Consider the following 22,842-nt stretch of genomic DNA (forward strand, 5'->3'; position numbering starts at 1 on the left):
ACAGGAAGAAACTAGAGAATTTGTGCTAAAAACTCATTTCTCGAGTGGGTGGAGACAGATCAAACAATCATACTTTGGTTTCTGTAACTCTATCGAAAAACATCACATAACCTTTTATAATCAGCAAACAAAACAGGCGTCAACTATTTGATCGTTAAATTTGGGCGAAATTTGATTAGAAGAAGTCATTGACATCGACGTGGAGTGAGCAGTCATCATTAAATTCTTATCATTCCCCTCTGCGACTGCATAAAAAAAGTGGTTAAATTACCCGCCTGATTCGAAACCCATTTCAGTCTCGATTTCTTTTTTTGCTTTTGACCTAGTTTTGCTCTTTTGAACCGGTTTTTTTTCTTCAGGTTCTTCAAATGCAAAAATGGATTTGGGCATATTTGATATTGGTGTTGGTGTTAAAAGAATGTGATGGATGGCAAGCTGATCTAGGAAAAATGGTTAGGAAATGGAAGGTAGCAGGTGGAGAAGCCGCGACAGAAGAGTGCGTTTCAGACGATGGAGATCAATGTACAATTCAAGGAAATTGGTCAAGCACACGTATGTTTCAGTATCCTTATTGTGTTTTCCTTATTGTGTTGTTTAGCTGACTATGTGAACTTCCTGACAAAAAATGTCTTTGTTAGAATAGTATAAGAAGCCAAAAATTATTATTGTAGGATTTATAAGAACATCGTAATTTGTAATTTATTAATTCAGAAGTTGAAAAATAGTAACTCGACAAAGATTGGAAAAGTTTGTACCGATCACTGTACTGTCAGTGTATTTCAAGTTGTTTCATCTTACAAGGGAATGTTTTAAAGATGTCCTTTTCCTTGAAAATTTGCACAAAGGTACTTTCGAATATGCTGAAAACAATTTCAGTAATGTCTAGTCCCCATTCCAAAACAGGAACCAAAAAATGGGCTCTCGAATTGTTTTTCGTTTAATTTGAAACCAAAAACTAGCACTTTTCAAGCTTTAAAGTCGTTTTAGAAGATTTTTCGGAATGCGAAGCTCAGTTTTGACTACTTTCATCGGTCTGTCAGGTTAGAGCTAATTTTTCTTGGTTCCTATGCACAGTATCAAGAATATGTCAACTGGTAAAATATTGTTGATATTATGATGGACAATTGATCAGTTGAGATTGTTTTCATATTTTTGACAGGGACCCAGATAAATTGGTTCAAAGCTAATAGTTAGGGAGCCATTCTATTACAGGATTTACAGTATTCCCGTCATAATGTAGCGGATGTCTCAGTTTATAAGAACTGAAATTTTTCACGAATTCCCAAAAGACCTTTTTGAAAACGTTCCCTTGATAGGATTGTGAGTGTTATCCCGAAAAACCCCCAAAGCGATCTCTGGAAGAAATCTTTTCAGAAGTGTGTAACTATGTGATGTGCAACGACGATAACTGTGAAGGTGGTGGATACCTACTATGGACCAGATACGTGGAATGTGCTTCAACTCCAGCAATCCGAATAGTTTTGATTGTTGCTGGTGTCCTTTACATGCTCCTATTGTTTATTATGGTTAGCTCCGCAGCTGATGATTTCTTTTCTCCTTCTATTTCCTCAATTGTTGCTCATCTTCGTATCAGTGAATCTGTGGCGGTAGGTGTTTGGAAAACTTTTAAAGATCAGACAGTCCAGCATCAAACCGAACTTTGATACACTGATAATACATTTATTTTCCCAAAACCTATTGTGTTTCAGGGAGTAACATTCATGGCATTTGGAAATGGAGCTCCTGATGTGTTTGGAGCTATTGCTTCCGTTTTGAGCAGTCCGACTCCAAAAGCAGATTTGGCTCTTGGAGAACTTTTTGGTGCGGGATTATTCGTCACTACAATGGTTTTGGCTGTCACTATTTTTTCAAAGCCTTTCAAAGCAGAGGTTACTTAATTTTAGGAAAAATCAATGTTTTGCTCTTTTTAAAGGTATTCAGCTCAATTCGTGATATTGCTTTCTACTTGGTTGCTCTCGCATTTCTCGCTATTTGTTTCATATTTTATGATCATGTGGAGATATGGATGCCTATAAGTGAGTAGTGTCTTATTGATTGTGTTAATTAAAATTATCTGAATTTCAGCGTTCCTCGGAGTCTATCTCATCTACGTTTGTACCGTAATCCTCTCTCAAATTCTTCATAATAGACATAAAAAAGAAAGAAAAGCAACAGAAATAGTGAAACCGATTGATGTGATATCTGTTATCAGTTTGGATGATGATGAAGATATTTATATCAGTCACGGACATCATATTCTTCATGCTCACGAGGTTGAAAAAATAGAAGCTGCTACAGAAGAAGCTGAAATTCTGAAGACGTGGTCGATTGGAGGTGTATTGGAAGATCTAATGGAACATTTGAAACCATGGCCAAATGAAGAGGATTGGAATGAAATGAATGTGTTTCAAAAGGCAATTTGTTCTGTGAATGTAAGTTTTATTCAAATCCAAGAAATATTCCGGACTCATTTTTTACAGATTATTCCAACATTTTTCTTCAAAATAACAATTCCCCATAACGAGAAACCATGGTCCAAACCGATTTCTTTGCTGCATTGTCTCATTTGTCCAGTGTTTTTACTCTTCTGTATTCAAGGTTTTCAACCCTTCCTGAATTAAGAAATCATTTGTTTTCCAGTTTGTTCAATTTCTCCGTTTCCCAATTCTCCTGGTCTCTGGCTATATGGATTGATACTCTCGGTTCTTCTTCTTGCATTGGTTTCGGTTTTCACTGAACTTCAAAAAGAACCAGAGTTCTACAAAGTAAGAATCTATTTTATAGATTTCTTTTTATAACAAATCTTTCAGGGAATAGCTTCTTATGCAGGATTTCTAATGTCAATTGCCTGGATCTATTTGATTTCTTCCGAAGTTGTCAACGTCGTCACAATGCTCGGAGTGGTCTCCAGAGTGTCTCACGAAGTTCTGGGTCTAACAATTTTGGCATGGAGTAACAGTATTGGAGATCTTATTGCTGATGTTTCGGTGGCCAAGCAAGGATACCCACGAATGGCGATGGCTGCGGCGATCGGAGGCCAACTTTTCAGTATGTTTAAGAACTTTGCTTTTCAGTATTTCTATAGAGATTTTCAGATCTTTTAATTGGTTTCGGATTACCATTCACAATTGCTAAAGTTCAAGGAAAATCAATTTCGGTGAGTTTATAAGCCTAATCAGAATTTTTTAGATTCTAAAATTCCAGATGATTATCAATCCAACTTATCGTCTTCTAATGCTATTTCTTGGGATATCCCTCGTTTTCACACTCATCGGTCTGTGATATTTTATAGAAAGTAAGACAATAAGAACATTTTTCAGCAATGTTCGCTCAAAAGTTCTTCCTTCGACGACCACACTCATATTGTCTAGCTTTCATCTACATTGCATTTTTCGTTTTTATTGGCCTTTCTCTCGATGGTTTACTGGTTTGGAATTGAACGGGTTCTAATTCAATTGTTGCTATTTTTATTACTTTTCATGTTGAACATTCTGTCCTTGTAAATATTAATGATTGCGGATATGAATATAACGATTTGAAACTTCCAATGTTTTATACCTTCGACGCGTTTCAAAATGTACAACTGAAATTAATTGAAAAGAGGGGAAGAGACTAAAACGGAAGCGATAGGTAGAAGGCAGACTCCAGTTATGATTCTAGAAGCAGCTGATAAAAATGAGCATCAGATACATTATTAGGGAAAGAGGAAAACAAAACAAAAAAACTTGGTAGCAAAAGGGAACGAGAAAGAATGAGGAGAGGAAATTGTGGAGGAGGGAAGAATGTATCGCGGGATCGGGGGATATGTCATGTCGATTTGTTGGAAACAACGAATCCGAACCGGATCGAGAGAATTGAGACGCTGCTCGCACAAACGGTTTTGGGATCCGTTTCGAAAGTTGACACAACGTGATTATTACAAGTAAAATTGAAGTGACGACCTGTGAGGTTCAAAAAGTTATGGTGAATAAAGAGTGTAAAACATAAGACAGAGAGAGGATGGGTATGAAATGGGCAAATTACTGTACACTGGACAAAAAATTATTGAGCGCTGGGGGATACAAGGAGAAGCGAGCATCAAACCTATGCAGAATATTACTTTAAAGAGCTGAATCATCACGTACGACGTGAAAGAGAACCCGGTAGCAAGTGGAATTCAAAATGGGTAAGAATGTGAGGACAGAAAAAAGAAAAGGATGGCTTCAAGACGAGCCCTGTATGATGACTACTTGAAATGAGTACACAAGAACAAGGTAAATCAGGATAAAGGCGAAACCCGCACAAGAGAAAACATGATACTAGTTGATCACTAAATGTTATCATCTTCACGATTAACCGATGGGCTGCGAGGAATGCCTGATACAGAACCTTTGGCTTCCCTCTGAAACAACTTTTTTCAATTATCGAAAATTCGTGTATTCAGAGTATTTACCGGTAGTTTCGGCCTGATGAGATCATGCCTCGCCAACTCGAAGACGTCCGCACGATCTTCTTTGCGGTATTGCAGACACCTTCTAATGAAATCTTGAGCCAATGAGCTGACCTGAAGTACAAAAGAAAAATGAAAAATGCGGAGACTAGTATGATTTACCTGTGGCTTGTTAGGAAAAATCACTTCTCGGGCGTTTATGATGGTGTTACATTCAAGAATCTTCTGCTGAGTCAAATCATGTCCGAAAGGCTTCTTTCCATAGATGCATTGATAGAAAATGACACCGATACTCCATACATCGACCTTGCATGTGATCTTTGGTGGTGGGACGATGAAAGTCTCCGGTGGAAGATACCAGTAGGTTCCAGCAAACTGTGAAGTGAGTTCAATCCCGCCGTCGTGGTCATCATTTTCTCCTTCCATGATTTTTGAAAGACCGAAATCGGTGATTTTGATGGCTCCAAATGTATGACCAGACTCGAGAAGAATGTTGGCAGGTTTCAGATCGTAATGAATGATTGGCGTGCTTTTCTCATTCAAATAAACAAGAGCAGAAACGACTTGCATGATGATGCTTCTAGCCTCCTTCTCACTGATCGACTTGTTCTGTTTGAGGTAGAAATCGAGATCGTTTCCTGGGACGTATTCAAGTACGGTACAGAACGAATGATTGTCGATTGTGAGCAAATCATATTGTTTAACGATGCGGCAATGATCCAGAGACTTGTGAATGTCCTTCTCACGCATAGCATGTTTCACATAGTTCGCCTTCTTCTCTTCCTTCCAGTCTTTGTTCACATGATGAATTTTGCAGGCCACATACCGATTCTCATCAATATCAAAAGCCTTCCAAACCTCACTGAATCCTCCTTTTCCTAGCAGATTGAGCATCAGGTATCTCTTATGCAACAGTTGATGCTCTTTGAACTGAGATGCACTCTCATTAGCGATACGCTTCAGCTCTCTCATGTGCAGTGACCTCTCCTTGTCCAGACGTTCCTTCTCCATAGCGACGTCGGTTTCTTCCTTTCGCAAATGTTCTTTTCTCAATCTGTAGATTTCTTCCAACTCGGTATACTCCTGAGGAGGAATCTCTTTCGGCTCTTCTGGTCGCCTGAAGATGGCATCATCGCCATTGGAGTTTGAGCTGGTAGATGGCTGCATTCCGTTAGAATCGTTTTGGATTTGAATGCTGACTGCTTGAGGACGTTTCCTGTCAACTTTACGTTCAAGTTCAGCTGGTTTTCTTTTCTTCAAAAGAGTAGCTGCAGCATTGATATCGTTTTTCTCCGTTGCAAGCGCCTCCTGCTTCTTTTCGATTTCGGCGAAACCCCAGCCATCAGTCCATTGATCACGGAATGAATCACCAATGCGCGTGGTTTTGAAGCATCCGATGCGCGGGGAATCTGCTGAAATCTTATCTCGAAGCGCGGTTCTCTCTATCATATTCTTCTCGATAAGCAGTCGTTTGATAGTTTCTTTTGATGCCTCGTACTTCCGGCGTTCGGCATTTTGTTTCGTATTCATATCATCAATCTGCCTGCGGTAATCTTCAATGATACGATCTCTTTTGGCAATTTCGTCAGCTGATTGATTACTATTCTGCAACCTCTGAAATAAATAAGGAATTCAATGTGTGGAGCACAACAATTACAACAAACCTGTGATAACGATGAATCCGTTTGCGTTTCTCCATCAATCGTTCGCACCATTCTGTTTCCCGCTTGTCCTGGTGGAGACTGATTCGAGTTCGAATTAGAGTCTGAAGAATAGTGTTGTTGTTGAGTTGGCGTAGGAGTTCCACGATTATTGACTCCTAGTGAAGGCGTAGCCATACCCCAATAGGAGTTATGCATATCGTGTTGATTCATTTGATTTTGCTGTTGTTGTTGTTGCTGCTGTTGATGTTGTTGCTGATGTTGTTGGGGCTCGTAGTTGTTGGAACCATTCTGTTGAGGTTGTCTCTTCGGAGAACCTTGATTTTGATGGTACTCCGTCATCAAACAACGTGCAACATTGCTTCCAGACGCTTCTCCAACTTTCATAAACTCAGTAATTTTCCTTTCTTGTTTTGGAGTCGCTTGCTCATCGTTTGGTCCTAATCTCCTCCGTTTCCGCACAGACTTCTTTTCAGTAGTCGTGGTAGTTACGGGTGCTGTGGGCCTGAAAATATAAAACTCATAGCGATAATTCGTATAAACCGACAACTCGTTATTCAAGAAGATAATGTGTATATTCTAAATTCATTAATCTTACCTTTGCGGGGTTCCTCCTGCTTGTTCTGGCTCACGATCAGAGATACTTCCTGCCGAAGAAAGATTGCTCGATTCATTGATGTGCTGCAATGTAGTGGACGACTGTTGCTGTTGATTCGACTGCTGCGGTTGCTGCATTTGGCCCTGCTGTTGAGGCTGCTGCTGTTGAATTTGAGGAGGGTACATTTGATGATGCTGAGCTTGCTGTTGATATTGCTGTTGTTGCTGAAGACATACAATATGCCATTACTCAATGGATTACGAAAGGCTCACCTGATGATAATGCTGCATTTGCTGCATTTGTTGATGATTGTGGTACTGCATATTATATTGTTGCTGTGGTTGCATATGATGCTGCATTTGCATTTGATGAGGATGCATATGATGAACACCAGAGTTGTAATCTCGCATTTCGAGAGAATCTTCCGACATTGTCTGCATGCCCTGTGGCATCTCGGTTGGAGATGACCGAGAGACTCCACCATTTTGAGGTTGTTGCATCATCACTGATGTTGACGGATGAGCATTTTGCTGCATGAATCCTGTAGGCCCGAGCATTCCGGAATTCATGTATGTTACGTTCTGGAATTGTCAGAGAATTAGTAATTTCGGGATAACATGGAAAATGATTATGCTGAATATCGTCCAATCAATAACATGTATTCCGATTTCTACTCGTGGCCGAAACGAAATGAAATGAGACAAAAGTGTGTGTGTGTGTGTGCGAGAAAAACAGTGCCGCTTATGGCGCTCCTTACTACCCCTCCTCTCCCTTCCTCCCATTCTTTCATCCGTTCGTTCAATCAATCGGTAGGAATGAGAGAAAGAGAGAGTAGGATGCGGGAAGACTTGGGGAAGCATAGGAACAACGAACATATAGCCACCAACTCGCCCTAGCAGAAAATAAAAACATGGCGGGCAAACGACATCGCTATTCAGTTGTGGAGGATGCGCGAAAACTCTTTGCTAAGAAGAAGAAGAAGAAGACATGTGTAATAAAGCTGACCCCGAGATGACAGACCCGAAGAGTACCCAGCCAATTATTTTTGGAAACCGATAACATAACTTACTCCAACATGACCCGTGCCTCCGGTAGCCATTGTGATGCTCGGAACGCCGAGTTGGTCACCGACAATCGGAGCGTGATTCGACGAAGAACCGTTGCTCTGGACCTGCAATAAGGAAAAGATTGATTGTGTAAAAAGATGAAAAAAAGAACAACTGGAAACAGTGTTGTGTCAACTGAATACGAAATCAAAACTCACACACTCGAAACCTATTTCGGAATGAGTGAGAGTTGGGAGACTTAGAGAAATAAGAGCACACATCTACAAAGGAAAAATAAAACAGAAAGAAGGCGATGAAGAAAAGGAAGGCAAGCACGTTGGGCACCGTATGACGTCACCATCACAGAGCAGAGGGCCAGGATGACAATTTCGATAGACGACTCTTAACTTAGTTTCATTCCCTAGCAACCGCAAATTTATAAAAAATACAGTAACTTTCCGATAACTATGAAGACCAATGATGATTTTTCTTTTTCTAAAAAGAACGATTTTTCTACTGAAAGACTTTTCTTTGAACTCCCTTTTTTAAATAACAATCTTCGTCGTAAGCGTTTTTCGTACAATTCTTTCTTTTCAGAGAACATAAATTTCGGTGTGCGGTAAAAGACACATGAACGCTTGATGGAAAAGAATAGAACAGTGATGGAAAAAGGCGCGTAGGGATAGAGATGGAGAGGGCGATGAGAAGCATACACACATACGCTCCACATCTGGCCCTAACCCAGTGAAACCAAAAAAAGAAAACGACGAATAAGTAGAAGAGGAGAGAAGGGCGACATCGGAGATGACAACACCATGGATAGGGGAAAGAAAGCAAAGAAAAAAGATGAGAAAAAAGAAGTCGTCGGGAAAAAAAAAGAAAAGGAAGAACATTTCTCAGCCAATCTGCCTATTACATATAATGCCAAATCAGGAGAGTGGGGTGCAGAAGTGGGGCACATAGAGGTGAAGAAAAGCGGAGAGCGAGACCAACAGAAGGCGTGGGCCACGAAATCTATTAAAATCTCTCGGAGAGCATGAGTGCGTTAAGCATAAAGAAGATGCATTGCAAAACAATTCAGAAGGTGATAAATATTTTCAGGTACATCTAGGAAGAGAAAGATGTTCAACTAAATCCTTCAGACATAAATTATATGATATCACATTGTTTCGCGAAGCGCGAATGAGAAAAAGTTAGACTGATGCACTCATCATGTTCTTATCACCTTTTTTCCGCTGATGAACATTTCCCACGAAGTCAGATGTGAAACACCGGTGACGCGTTGGTAACACTTCAAACGTACTTCTAAACAGCTCAAAAATAGAACTAACAACTCAACGAACGATGCCTCAAAACAAGAACCAAACAAGATATATAAATATTCAGGATAGCCCCAAATGAGTTGAAAGGAAACGAAGAATTCGCTGGTTGTGACGAGCAGCAGGCACAGAGTCCAATAAGCATTTTGTTGTGTGCATGTCTCTGTGGCGCTCCATCCCGACATCTTCTCCTTATTCCTCTTTTATTTCCGTGTGTTGAACACTCTCATCTCACCATCAAATCACCCTCCTTCGCTTCTCTCTTCACTCTGCTACTACTAACCCAGAGACGATGCATCACCAGCGCTGCAGGCAAGCAACACAGTGGTCGGTATGACATGGGAGGGCAAAGACAAGAAAAGTACTACGCGTGCCATCAATTTATTGTTTCCTAAATCACAATAAAATATGTATGCATTCGAGGTTTTCGCCAAAGTTAATCAAAATCGAGACGTTCAGAAACCATACATGTAACGAGAGAAGTATCACAAAGTCAGAGACATAGTTCTTGCAAATCGCCGCGACGAAAAAAAAATGAAAATTGTTCGGATCAATACAAAACGAGAGACAGCAAAAAACCGCACATGCGAGGAATCAGACGAAAACGAGCAACGGGATGGGAGGAGAAACAGAAAGTAAGAGTGAAAAAAAGAAGAGCGAGAACGAGATGGAGAAGACCGCCTTCTCGTCAAGAGCGCTATTTGCGCTTTCAACACCTCGATGAAGCACAAGCCATTATCCCTGGTTGCGGCTACTGAAATTCAGAAAAACGCGCGTGATGGAGGATAAAGAAAAACGGATCGACCGATTGAATCAGGTGGGGACAATCAAGATGAGGCCACATATGAACTGAAAAATCTGTGGGTGTAGAAAGGGAAATAAAAATCCTAAAGTCAGAGAGAACTAGATTTGCAGTGAGTGGGGTAAGCGTTTGAAAAGACGACGAAAACGTCCATGTGAAGGAAAGCTCACAGAAACGTCACACGACTGGCTAATTACACTGGGAAAAGGAAAAACCTGGTAACGGTGAAGGAATAACAGACGACTAGAGCTAAATTTAGTGAGAATAAATTGAAAGAAAAATAGAAAAGGTGTTCGGATCGATCGAGAGCTTGTGAGGAGGGCGACAAAACAAATGAGAGAAAGAGCAAAAGCAGCGGTAGGAGCAGCACATAGCAAAAGCCAAAGCATATTGCAATTCGGCCTTCCTCTTTGGTGTTTGATAACGGTAAACACACATGTGATGACGGGCAATGGATGATGGTTGTTAGTTGGTTCGAAGTAGAGCGGGAGAGAGAGTACTTTGTATGTCCAAAATATCGACTTATTAAAAAAAAGATGACCGTCCGCTCGAATTGCAAATGCGCGACACGATGGTCGCATAAAGCGAAATATATCAAGTCGGAAAACGAGGAGCGAGGAAATGGGAGGAGGCAAAGAAACGGGGTAGAGAAAAGGCAAATGAATCGAAGAGGTCGAAACACACACCAGGAGGGGCAACTGAGACGGCCCCTTCCGCCCCTCCCAAACAACCGCCATCTCCACACCATGCCACGCAAAATGTGTTGAATGGGAAAAAAAACGCGGCGATGTCTCGAGCCGGCAGCTCTTCCTCTTTAGGACCCACGAGTATAAGAGCGGAAACGAAATACGCACTCACTCAGCGCATAGAGAATGGATAAAGACTTCTTCGTCGCCCGGTGCCCACAAAGCAAGCGCCATGTGTCTTCTTCTCGGTCTACATCTACTCCCTAAGCTGAGCTGGAGCAAATCAGTTAAGAAACCAATAGAGTGGCCATCAGGAACGAATGAAAACTGCTGCAGAAAGATCGAGTTAGAAGGGGGACCTGGTGCTTTGAGACGCAGGGTACGCCACACGAAGAGAGTGTCAAAGAAGAAGAGAAACAGAAGGACAGCGTAGAAGCCCACACTATATAGACTAGCGAACGACAAAGGAGAAAGACCACATAGTGGAAAAATCTACGAACTTTGTGAGTTCGTACTCTGGAGAAGAAGTTATTGAAAAATATAAACTTGGTAGCATAGAATGACCAAAATGGTGACATCAAAAGAAGCAGATACGCGACCAAGCAAGTTAGAGAAAAAGAGACGCAGAAAAACGATGGGCGGAGAATGGAGAAAGAACACAAACAAACCAATGGATACACATTAGAATTGAAGGACTGGGAGAGAAAGACATAGACAGAAGAGGAGAACACAACAGTCCATATCTACTGTCTGTGTCGCTATCATATTAAATGTATACAAAGAACTGGGAATGGGATCATCACCCTAGTCTTGGTTTTTGCAACTACAGATCAACAAACTTTTGTCTCACAAAACTTATGATTCGCATTTGCATTCTACCTAAATGGTGAGAAAGATAAATCACTGATCTGAAAATTTGGAAATTCGATTCCCACCATGATGTGTATGAGGGTGTCATGCGAACTATGAGCTCGGAGTAAAAACTGTTTTTAGTTACAATTTTGATTGTATACGAAGCTAAAAGAACAATTCTGGTAAAGCTGCAATCAAGAGAGGAGAAATGACGCTTCTGCTGAAAAACGATGAAGCATGAGAAATTCTTCAGTCTCGTCACCAAAACGAATGCTTACTTCGAGAAAAGGCAACGGGTACCAGTGAAGTGACAGCTTTGAGATAGCTAAACTATGCGTTAGGAGATGACAGAATGTGTTGAAATAAAGAAATTTATGCAGTTCCGAATTTTCGAAATTGCAAAGTATGGGTTACTCAAAAAAACATAAGTATCAATCAAACAGTTTCTTTACGATGACAGACAGATACAATGCTTCAGAACTAACACTCATTGAACGATAGTATTAGTCGTCCCCATTCAACTGTTTAGTGGAAGATTGACAGAGTAGATTTATGAATTGACGAGGAGGACGACGAGGACCGAATGAGAAAAATTGGTTTAGCCCGACGAAGTCGTGCGCGTCGCCATTTGCCCTGTTCAACGACGACGACTACGTACGAAAGATGGGAAAAAAAAGAAGAAAGCAGCCAGGGGGCCAAGCCAAACACCGAGTCGCTTTCGACGATGGATGGTTAGCGTTTTGTGTTGTTTAAGTGAATGTGAGTGCGTGTGAGTGCGGATGTGTTGGAAGAGGAGGAGTGAGCGTCTCCGTGTGGGTCGTATGCAATCTCGCGTCAGTCAGTCCGTGCGCGTTATTTGTGTGTCAAAGAGTGTTTTGGGTGGTATAGCAGGAGAGATTGTCGCGGATCCGTGCATGGTTCACGGGTCGACAGCGTGTGCAGTCATCACACCTACATCAAAAGATTTACGACGACGGTCGTTCGACATACTAGGAGAGGAAAAAGGTAACCTATACTAAAATCGGACGACTATATTTTCTAAGAGTGGAGAAACATCACATAGAAGTTTAAAAATAACTTACAGTTGGCAGTGCTTTGTTCCCTGTGTTGAAAATTTTATGTTCTAGGCCGAAACTTTGTTCTCCTTTAACACCATTACTGCTCGCTCCACCTCCAGGAATCCCATCCATCGACATCATCGACATGATAATAAGGACGGTGATGTGAGCGACAGATCGCGATCAATTGCCAAAAAAAGAAAGTGGACTTGAGATGACAAAATGAGGTTTCGATACGAAGTTTGATACGCGGTAGCTCTGAAAAAATTTTTTTGATTGAAAAAAGTTCATAAAAGTAGCAATGATTGCAAGAAGAAACGAAGAAAGCGAAATAAAGTGACTAAATATGAATGAAAGATGGAAGAAAAATTAACAGAGGAGATCCTCACTACAGTAACACTAAAGATCCAGATATTAACATTCCAAATTTTGAATGAAAACAATAGAATTTGACGACTCTACAATAAAATTAGTGTCAAACTAGAAAATAAACAGTTGAAAAGAGTCTTCTTCTCAAAAAGGTAAGTGAATGGATCAAATGTGTGGCAGAGAAAGTGTGCGGAGACCTCCGTCGTCACATGACCATCATCCTGCGTCCATATAGCAAGAGAACCTTTGTGTTCTCGTGTGCCCTCCCGTCGGCCATCTAGAAAAAATCTTTTTGCCTCCAAAACAAAGCGGCGCCACCACAACTGCATATCGCAAACAAACAAAATGAGCTTGTCGTCGAAAAATTCAGATGGCACTATTTCGAGGAAAATGGTTATGAAACTTTAGGCTCCTATTAAAGTTTCCAGAATTAGGAATGTCATTAAAACATGAAGTACAATCTCAGGAGGATTCAGTGAGTGTGAGAGAGAGAAAGAGAAAAAGTAAGAGATTACATGGAAAGGGTAAAATGTATGAGCGAACGAGGAAAAATAACCATCTGTGCGTAAAGTCAGTAGTGATAGCATAAGAAGAAGAGACACAAAGAAAGAAGGTACAGCGAGATGAAGAACAGGGTGGTGTCGAAGGACATCGACTTCTCGCCGTTTCGCGCTCGCAATGAAAACTGAAAAAAGATGATAACAAATGAGGAGAAACGGATAGAATCGGACGAAAGGAAAAGGGTAGAGAGGCGACTGCAAGAACATAGTTTTCGGCGTGCCGCTCTGCTGGCAAAAGCCATCCGATCGTCAATTATAAACTAGTCTCGGTTCAAAAATGTATCGGTCACCGAATAATAAACGTACAAAAGGCATAACAAAGAAGATAAACACAGTTTGAACCGCACATTGATGAGATTAGTATTCCTAATTTAAGAAATGAAAATATCATGATTGGTAAATCAGAGATTTTAAGATAACTATTAAAATTGTATCTCTTATCTCACATTCACAACAAAAACGGAAACAGTCATTAAATAGTTTTTGGTGAAGGTCCTAGGAGAAACAATTGAAAATTTGGTGAACAAAAATAACGGGAACTGTATGGAATGGGCGGAGCGATAGAGGAGAGGACAACAGTGTTTCTCTGGTTTCACATTCAATCGATACAAAACATAAGGAACATACGACTAACAATGTGGCAAAGGAAACCCACTTCGTCTCATTTGATGGGGGAATGAAGAACTAAGAGGCACAATCGAAAACAACAACGCGCGTTTGGTTGGGCAAAATGAACTTTATGAGCTTGCTTGCAGTAGTCTCGATCTCCTATGTGACCGCATGCATACTGTTATTTAAATAATTTAAATGACAAGGTTTTCAGATCAGTAGCTAAAAAGAATGAACTTAATGGGATAGTTAACTGCCTAACAACGCAAAAAACGATTTTACGTTGCGGTATCACGTTGAAAATATAAAAATAAAGCATTCCAGTCAAATAGAATATACTTTTTGTTCGGTTTGACCGAAATTCAAAAAAGGCGCCAAATAATCCTGTAATGTGAACAGAGGGTAAACGCAAGTAATGGTAGGAGACGAATCGAGAGAGTGTGGCGACCGAAGAGACGCTGATCCACGAAGGTTATACATCGCAATCGGCCATCATTCAGCAAGTGAGCGCACTGGACGAGACGATAGAGCAGAAAATATACGCAGTCACATTGCAACGTCCAAGTAGCCATCCAAGACCGAACCGGGGGTAGCGAGAGATCAAGCTCCGTCTGGACGGTGCAGAAAGACGAGACAGTGGGTTAGAGAGTACCCTGATTTTGGAGGAGAATGTACTACATTTTTTCACAACACCACTCGTTTTTTTTTTGTTGTTGGCAGCATTTTCGAAAACTTTCGATGACGTGAATCCTAGGCTGTCTCCCCTTTTGTCATAAACTCGAAATTCTTCTTAATACGAATATTTAGAATAGGAGAAAGTATCCGTGTTAAAGTCTAGCTAGCTCTAATATTATGACATAGAATAGGCTCTCATCAATCTACTGTGCAAACAACTAGCAATTTGTGCCTGTCTTCTCTAATGCAGCCACTGTAGTTTTGAAGAATGCATACTCTTGTGGTACGCACGATTTTGTAACATTAGGTATCGTCCTTGAATTGTTACGCCTTTGTCCACGAAAATCTTACATACAGACCGATTACTTTAGCAAATCTGGCAAATCACAACACACTGAATAACTGAGGGGCGTACACATCGTCATAGATGCAAATCAGGAAAACATGGAATTGGATGACACGGGGAGAATAATGTCACCGCTGATGTCAACAATCACAACAGCAGTGTAATTATTAAGAGCAAAAGGATACGTTTCAAATCGAGCGATCTAAAAAAATGAATTTTGAAAAAGGAAAAAGAAATGACTAATAGTGGGAAAGACTGCAAATAAGACATTGTTTTTTTTTTCGCACACTCTAGCGAAACCGAAAGAGGAATGACAAATCGATAAATGAAATTTTCTTTTGGAGACTTGTACTATTTACTGCAAGTGATTGGACACCGACCTACACAGAGAACTCATTGAACAAACATAGAGAGATAGTTCACGAGTCAACTTAGTTTGTTGCGGTTCGATAGCATATTTTTTACAAGCATCTTTTACGCTCTCTCGTGTCCTGGTGAACAAAAATCACTTGCAGTCAGAAAAAAATCTTAAATCAGCTAAAAATAAATCCGATCGATAAAACTACTTTGGATTCAGAAGTGAATACATCGGATTTAGAGGGGAAAATAAAAAGATGATCGTGGGAACGGTACAAAGTTATCAAAAACGACAATTTCATAAAAACGGAAACATGAAAACACAAATGGAAAACAAAAAAAGAAATTTCAAAACCGGCGCCATTGCACCTGATTTCACGAGCAATGCGCGTTAACTATTATGCCTGCGTACCATATTTCTTTCGAAAATTGTCAAGGCAATTCAAACCAAAGTTTGTTTTAATCGTAGTTTGAAACTTGAAACAGGTGTTTTTTTTTGATTTTCGCAAAGAAAATTAGAAACTCGGTTCTATTATGTCTAATATCTCACAGTTTGAACTGCGAATTCAACGTACTGGTTTCAGATATGAGTTATTCATTATGCCTCTTTTTTTTTTGAAAGAATCCGAGCTCTCAACTTTGTGTTCACACTTCATTCATACAATCTCTAAAGACAAATTGTAAAATTTCAGATAAAAATGTCCATTGCCACGAAGCTACGCAGAGTCAGAAAACCACCACCAGAGGGATGGGATTTGATCGAGCCAACATTGGAGCAGTTTGAGGTAAATAAAAATTATTGAAGTTGTGAAAAAAATCTAAATTTTCAGGCCAAAATGCGCGAAGCCGAAACAGAACCACACGAAGGGAAGCGAAAGACTGAAATCAACTGGCCCATTTTTCGGTAAAGATTTTGGAAAGTATTAGACAGCTGTCTGGAATTTTTCATTTTTCAGAATCCATCACCAACGGTCAAGATACATCTATGACATGTACTACAAAAAAGCAGAAATTTCCCGCGACCTCTATGAGTTCTGTCTTACAGCCAAGTTTGCCGATGCAGCGCTAATCGCAAAGTGGAAAAAGCAAGGATATGAAAACCTGTGTTGTGTGAAATGTGTTCAGACTCGTGACAGCAACTTTGGTACTGCATGTATATGCAGAGTACCGAAAAGCAAGCTTGATGCAGAACGCGTTATCGAATGTGTTCATTGCGGTTGCCATGGGTGTTCCGGTTGATCTCCTGTTCTTCTCATAACATGTTTATTTGTCCTTATTTTATCTATTCTCATAATAAATAACTGAATCGAAATGATTTGTATGTTTTCTTGTCACAATACTGAATTAGATGTGTTTCTCAAATATCTGTTTACGAAAATGGGTGACGACACATACTTAAAATCCATTAAGATGGTTTCTGTCCCATCATTTCGCCCGAATTCAAACTTTCCACAGTTATGCGATAAAGTAACAGTTGGATGGGATGCGAGAAGGGGAAGATTCGTTCAGGCAACAGAAGATATACCAATTGGAACTGTGGTTTGCGTTGAACAGGGAATCACAGTAAACGTTGATCAAAGTAAATGCTATCGGTGTCTCAAACAACTTGGAGACGACGGATTCGCCTACTGCGAAAGCTGTGAAGAGTTCTACGAACCTGATGCAATCGCCTGTGGAGATTTCGACGGACTCGGAATTTTCAAACTTTCTGCTCATCTCGTTTTCAGTTATCCATTCCTAGATATGGCCAATCTAATCCGATCCAATGACCCAGGTAATAGAATTCAAGTTCATTGAAATCTTAAACATTCTAGCTTCTAGTGACTTCCAGAAATCCCACAGTCGGCTCCAACTTACTTGTCAACCAAGGATGTCACATCCGTTTTTCAGTTAACGCCTTACCGAGAAATAGGAGAAGCTTTCAAAGAGCCTCCTCTTCAAGCAGCAATCAATAAAATTGTGACCTCGTTAGAAGATGTGAGATGATCATTCTAGAGTTCTCTTCCAATCCAAAATTTTGTTTCAGGATGCAAACTGGGGAAGGTTGGAGTACAACAGCCGACTAGTGACATTCACAAAAGCTTTGCGGATAATGGCGGAAAGATGTGCTAAAAATGCTCACACTATTTACGGTATCGATCAGATGGAGGCCAAGTAAGACACACAACACAATACACATTAGGATATCACTAAAAGCTTCCGTTTAGAGATAAAAAAGTACCACTTGGAACTGGACTCTTCCCGATTTCTTCCATTTTCAACCACTCCTGCACTCCAAACGTTTATGGATTGTTAGTTGTTTTTTGTTCGACAGTATTCAACATATCTAATTTTTCAGCTTCGTCAGAAACACGTTCATCTTTGTCAGTCGCGGAGTGAAAGCTGGAGAGGAGCTAGTGGATTCTTATGGAGTGACCTACAATCAGCACACTCTTCAACAGAGAACAGTAATTATTGCCCCACTAAGTCAAAGTATTGACGCTTTCATTCCAGGAGTTTCTCAAAAATGTATCCGGATTCGAGTGTTATTGCGATTCGTGTGTTCAGAATAAAAGCCTTGATGCAGAGTGGAGAAGAGTTTCAATGACCTTGAATTGTGTGCGAAGAATGCATCAAGCATTCCCGATTTCTCGCAGTACGGAGATTATTTGAAGCCTGGATCGAAGGAAATAGAAGACTTGATTGTTGAATTCGGAAAGAGAAGGGATGCTGAAGTGTACACAGAACACATGTTCATGCTGTGGAAGAAGTTTGTGGAGAATGCTAAACTACGCGGAATCGACTATGATCCATATCTCAGTAATATTCAGCTCATAGATTCTAAAAAAATAATTCTCTTTTTCAGTTCACCCATACATCGAAATGGTTATATTATCATGGAATAATGAAGTAGAGTGTTCAGAGGAGGAGAAAGCATCACTGCTTTTCATAACACATCGTCTTCTTCGTAACTTCTACGTCGGATTTCATCCAGTTTCAGAGTTAGTTCTAATTGAAATGTGGCATTTTAGAATTGAATAATTTCAGTATCATTCCGGAATTGGTGGACCAATCAGCGAAATATGAGATCAACCAGATCAGAAATACTGTAGAACGACTAATCGCGAGATCCAGATCTGTATGGGAACACACTGATTATCAAGGCTCTCAGAAACAACCTGAAAACAAGAATGGAATGACTGTGATTCATAATTAACCTATTCCAAGTCTTGCTTATTTATATTTTCGAATCTCATAATTTATTTATTTTAAACAAAAGCTAGATGAAGCTTTTATACTTTTGATGTTAAATAATATCTGTTGGTCTTCACTAAAGATGCAATTCCCTCTGTAGATTGTTTGCCATTCAATCGAATTTTAATCACACATCAACATACAGTCATTTTCACTCGATGGTACATCTTTGTCACACCTCTAAGCTGCTCGATTGCCTGTGCTGTTCCGGAGTTTTGCATCATTTAGTGACTAAAAATAGAACGCTAATCCCTATGTGATAAGAAGTGGTCAAGAAGAAAATGAAGAGAACAATCTGGACTGTCTATGAAATACGGAATTTTCAAAGAAAACGAAAATATTATCGGAATGATCTGATGAGTTAGTGAGTGAATTTGATGACATCACAAAGTGAGAGTGGGTGGAAGAATTGAGATAACAGAAGTGATTGGAAAAGTAATAAAAATATCCGGAAATTGGCTGGTTCGAAAGGTCATTGTCAAGACATGGGTTTATTGATCTTTGGGACAATTTTGGGAAAACATTTTACTCGTGGACATATGCTCAGACTCTTGCGAAGAATACAGTATTCCCCCTCCACATGTATTCCCCAGAAATATTTTTTATACTTCTCAATGAGAAACTTTATGGCAGTAAAAATGTTTGATAAACGTCTAGGTCTACTTGATAACATGATAAGTGTTAATAGCCTCTGATTTAAAACGCTTAAGAAGGAAAAACATTGTAATACGATACTCGTTAAAATAACATAATTCAGTAAAGTGTAAGTGAAAGGGGAGTTAGGATTAAAGACACATGGAAAAGAAGAAACAAGACAGATCGCAGTAAATACTCTATTAGAACGCTACCTTTAACTTTGAACCAATTTATCTCGCTTCCTATGGAACGCATCAAAAAGTGGTCAACTGACAAAATTTTTTTGATATTATGATGGACATTTTGTCAGTTGACCACTTTTTGATATATTCTACAGGAAATGAGATATATGGGCTCAAAGTTGCCAGTTTACGGAAAGACGTTCTATTGGAGTGTTTACGGTAACCGATCGTTACAACTGAGAATAATCAACAACAATTTTTAGAATGTTTTTGTAGATGGTCAATCTAAGAATATGCCTGAATATCAGCGACTGCACTGAAAAGCTTAAAAAATCATAGAGACAAAGAGGAAGAATAAAGCTCTCTAATATTCACAACAGTGGTGGGAAAGAGGGGCGTGATAAGAAGGTGATAAGAGCAAAGTCTTATAAAAGGAGCGGCATCATTATCGTTACTCTCACTCGGCTCTATTTTCTTCTTGTTTTTTTCACATTCATTGGAAAATTAGAAGTCATGACAAACAATAATGTGCCGAATGATGACGTTGGCGAACCGGATGATATGCCAGTGAAGCCTCCGAAGATTTTCGATTTCGCTGATTGGCCGTTTGAGATTCCCGATATTTTCAAGGTGTGGGTCTAGGCGTTTTGCAAATCAAAACATATCTTCAAGAAATGCCTCGAAAAGTTCATTAAATATTCAACCGAAATAGACTTATATTTTTGTGATCGCTTTCTTTTTTGTGCAAACTTACCCAAAGGGTATGCCTACCAAACCTTCTTCCGTTTCAGATAAATTTGAATTAAAGCTGAAAAATAAAGTTTTAGGTTATAATTTTGTTCTAAAAACTCCAATAAACTCTTATTATTTTCCATCGACTGTTGCCTTTCACCCACCCGTAGCAAGCCCGCTTCTAATCAGCCGTTAGATTTCAAAGTTATTTTGACAAAAATATCAAATAGTCCCCCCCCCCCTTTTTGAGTGGCTCGCCGACGGACAACCATTGGCTCTTCAGCGGTCTTCCGCCGCTTACCTGTGAAAAGGATTTTGGTCGGGTACTGTAGTTGTAGCTTCTTCCAATTGAAATATTATGTTGGTATTTACACATTTTCTGCTAATTTTTAACTGTATAAAAATCTTAGCTTTTGTTTGATTCCAGAGAAAAGAGCTGTCCTACAACTACAACTATGATCTGGCAACATCGAAAAGTCTCATGATAATTCGAATGATATTCAAGTGGCGTGGATCGTTATGGGAAGCTGTTTACAAGTGAGTCATTGAATGACCCACTCCACTTTGTTTAGTTTCTATAATTACCCAGAATCGAATCATAAAATAGATCACGAGTCATTTTTCATTATCACTTACACTTTCGTTTTATCGTTCAATCATTAAAATAATGCTAGCACCTCGTAAAATTAATTATTTTTTCTTCTGATAAGTGACGCTATTTGATTGCAGAGAGTTGATCGTTTGGATCTGTGCCTACACACTTGTTTCATTGATTTATCGATTCGCATTGACTGGAACCCAAAAAGAGTAAGTTTCTGAGGATTGATGACAGATTCTAAATTTAGAGTTTTTAAAGAATGAATGTGAACAGTTGATATGAACTGTGTTGGTGATAAGAGAAGAGGAAAACAGTAGATGGTTATAAAATAATATTTATGCAAGACGGACTGTTTGCCAGACCGAAAAGAAAAAGGAATGTTTTCAGTTTATTCGAAAGGTTTGGAGAGTACTGTGATGCTCGAATGGGATATCTTCCACTCAACTTCGTACTTGGATTCTTCTGTAACATAATTATCCGAAGATGGCTGAAATTGTATACAAGTCTTGGAAACATTGATAAGTTAGTTGGAAATACAGTATTTCCTCTAATAGAAAGCCACCCCATATTTACACTTTGAGCCAGTTTATCTCGGTGCTTGTAAAAGATATCGAAAAGTGGTCAACTGGTGAAATATTTTTGATATGGTAACAAACATTTTGTCAGTTGACCACTTTAGGATATCTGTCACAGGAATCAAGATATACAGTACCGGTCGATAAGATACTCAAAAACATATTTTTAAGTTGGTCATTTTGATCATTTTCAGGACGGAAAAATACGTTTTGTGTATCCAATCGGCATATACTGTACTTGATTTTTCTCAATATTTTATTTTTCAGTATTGCTCTTTTTGTATCTGCCTATGTTCGAGGAAAAGATGATCGAGCTAGACAGATTCGCAGAAATATTATCAGGTATTCATTCAATTCATCTTCTCCTAAAACTCTCATTTTCAGATATTGTGTTCTATCCCAGTGTCTCGTATTCCGTGATATTCATGTCGGTGTCCGTCGTCGTTTTCCAACACTTGAAGCAATTGCTCAAGCCGGAATTATGTTACCTCATGAACTCGAAAAGTTCAATGACATTAAATCGAGATATCAAAAGTATTGGGTTAGTTTCAATTGGGCTCTCGAGTTGCTGAATGTAGCGAAATCTGAAAAGAGTATCGACGGAGATAATGCAAGAAATGCAATTGCTCAGGTACATTAAGAAACCCAAAACTTTTCAAAAACGATTATTTAAGGAAATCTGCAAATTCCGAAGTGCGTTAACAACTGTATCCATGTACGACTGGGTTCCAATCCCTCTGATGTATCCTCAACTGGTGAATATGGCTGTTCATACTTACTTCTTCCTCTGTGTTTTCACTCGACAGTTTTTCATTTCCGCTGATGCACACAACAAGACAGAAGTGGATCTTTACATTCCATTCATGACCATTATTGAATTTATTTTCTATATGGGATGGTTGAAAGTGGCAATGGAACTATTAAATCCATTCGGAGAAGATGCTGATGATTTTGATTGTAATCTATTGATTGATAGAAATTTGGCAATTGGATTAACATCGGTTGATGATGCTTATGATCAGTTGCCAGAAGTGAAACCAGATGTATTTGTTGGAAGATCTGTGAAGCCGTTGGATTCAGATGACACCAGAAGTTTGAAGTATCATTTCGGAAGTGCTGCTCAGTAAGTGTAAAATGCATTGAAAAAATCACCAATTTTCAAATTAATAGAATGGAAGAAATATCATATCTGAAAAAGGAGGAAAACAAGATGATTGCTGCTGGAAAGAAGCCAAACAAGTTGAAATTGTGGATGAAGAGTATGAAGAGAAAACGATTTGAAACATCCGCTACTACGTCGTACTCTGTTTCCTTCCCGACACCATAACAACAAGAACATCTGACATCTTTCACGGGTTTTTGAAGAACAAAAAAAAAACAATAACAATTTCTCAATTTTAATCAATAAAGAATGATACAAGTCTATTCTCTCTCTCTCTCTCTCTCTCTCTCTCTCTCTCTCTCTCTCTCTCTCTCTCTCTCTCTCTCTCTCTCTCTCTCTCTCTCTCTCTCTCTCTC

General features: G+C 39.4%; 5 protein-coding genes across 5 annotated transcripts; 4 read left to right on the plus strand and 1 right to left on the minus strand.

Moving 5' to 3' along the window:
• Window positions 1-368: 368 nt before the first annotated feature.
• Window positions 369-3,439, plus strand: Cbr-ncx-6 (the record flags this gene model as incomplete). Its single annotated transcript, XM_045244242.1, has 11 exons — window positions 369-552; window positions 1,375-1,607; window positions 1,710-1,889; window positions 1,934-2,036; window positions 2,086-2,432; window positions 2,481-2,598; window positions 2,641-2,765; window positions 2,811-3,048; window positions 3,096-3,157; window positions 3,205-3,274; window positions 3,321-3,439. The coding sequence occupies 11 exons, from the start codon at window positions 369-371 to the stop codon at window positions 3,437-3,439; spliced, it is 1,779 nt and encodes a 592-aa protein (XP_045094176.1).
• Window positions 3,440-4,309: 870 nt separating this feature from the next.
• Cbr-tlk-1 lies at window positions 4,310-9,393 on the minus strand (the record flags this gene model as incomplete). Its single annotated transcript, XM_045244243.1, has 8 exons — window positions 4,310-4,381; window positions 4,433-6,043; window positions 6,094-6,595; window positions 6,689-6,912; window positions 6,961-7,269; window positions 7,749-7,908; window positions 8,365-8,371; window positions 9,333-9,393. The coding sequence occupies 8 exons, from the start codon at window positions 9,391-9,393 to the stop codon at window positions 4,310-4,312; spliced, it is 2,946 nt and encodes a 981-aa protein (XP_045094177.1).
• A 6,672-nt stretch (window positions 9,394-16,065) lies between these two features.
• CBG10019 lies at window positions 16,066-16,606 on the plus strand (the record flags this gene model as incomplete). The annotated part of the gene is made up of 3 exons (XM_002641641.1): window positions 16,066-16,152; window positions 16,198-16,271; window positions 16,324-16,606. 3 exons carry the CDS (start codon window positions 16,066-16,068, stop codon window positions 16,604-16,606), a joined length of 444 nt encoding a protein of 147 aa, XP_002641687.1.
• Window positions 16,607-16,744: 138 nt separating this feature from the next.
• Window positions 16,745-18,563, plus strand: Cbr-set-3 (the record flags this gene model as incomplete). The annotated part of the gene is made up of 8 exons (XM_045244244.1): window positions 16,745-17,141; window positions 17,199-17,344; window positions 17,394-17,521; window positions 17,575-17,658; window positions 17,706-17,814; window positions 18,004-18,166; window positions 18,213-18,348; window positions 18,395-18,563. 8 exons carry the CDS (start codon window positions 16,745-16,747, stop codon window positions 18,561-18,563), a joined length of 1,332 nt encoding a protein of 443 aa, XP_045094178.1.
• A 1,369-nt stretch (window positions 18,564-19,932) lies between these two features.
• Window positions 19,933-22,651, plus strand: CBG10021 (the record flags this gene model as incomplete). The annotated part of the gene is made up of 7 exons (XM_045244245.1): window positions 19,933-20,049; window positions 20,579-20,688; window positions 20,881-20,958; window positions 21,137-21,271; window positions 21,592-21,955; window positions 21,999-22,447; window positions 22,495-22,651. 7 exons carry the CDS (start codon window positions 19,933-19,935, stop codon window positions 22,649-22,651), a joined length of 1,410 nt encoding a protein of 469 aa, XP_045094179.1.
• Window positions 22,652-22,842: the final 191 nt, after the last annotated feature.

Source organism: Caenorhabditis briggsae, assembly GCF_000004555.2.
Source record: "Caenorhabditis briggsae complete genome, chrIII, whole genome shotgun sequence".
Lineage (NCBI taxonomy): Eukaryota > Metazoa > Nematoda > Chromadorea > Rhabditida > Rhabditidae > Caenorhabditis > Caenorhabditis briggsae.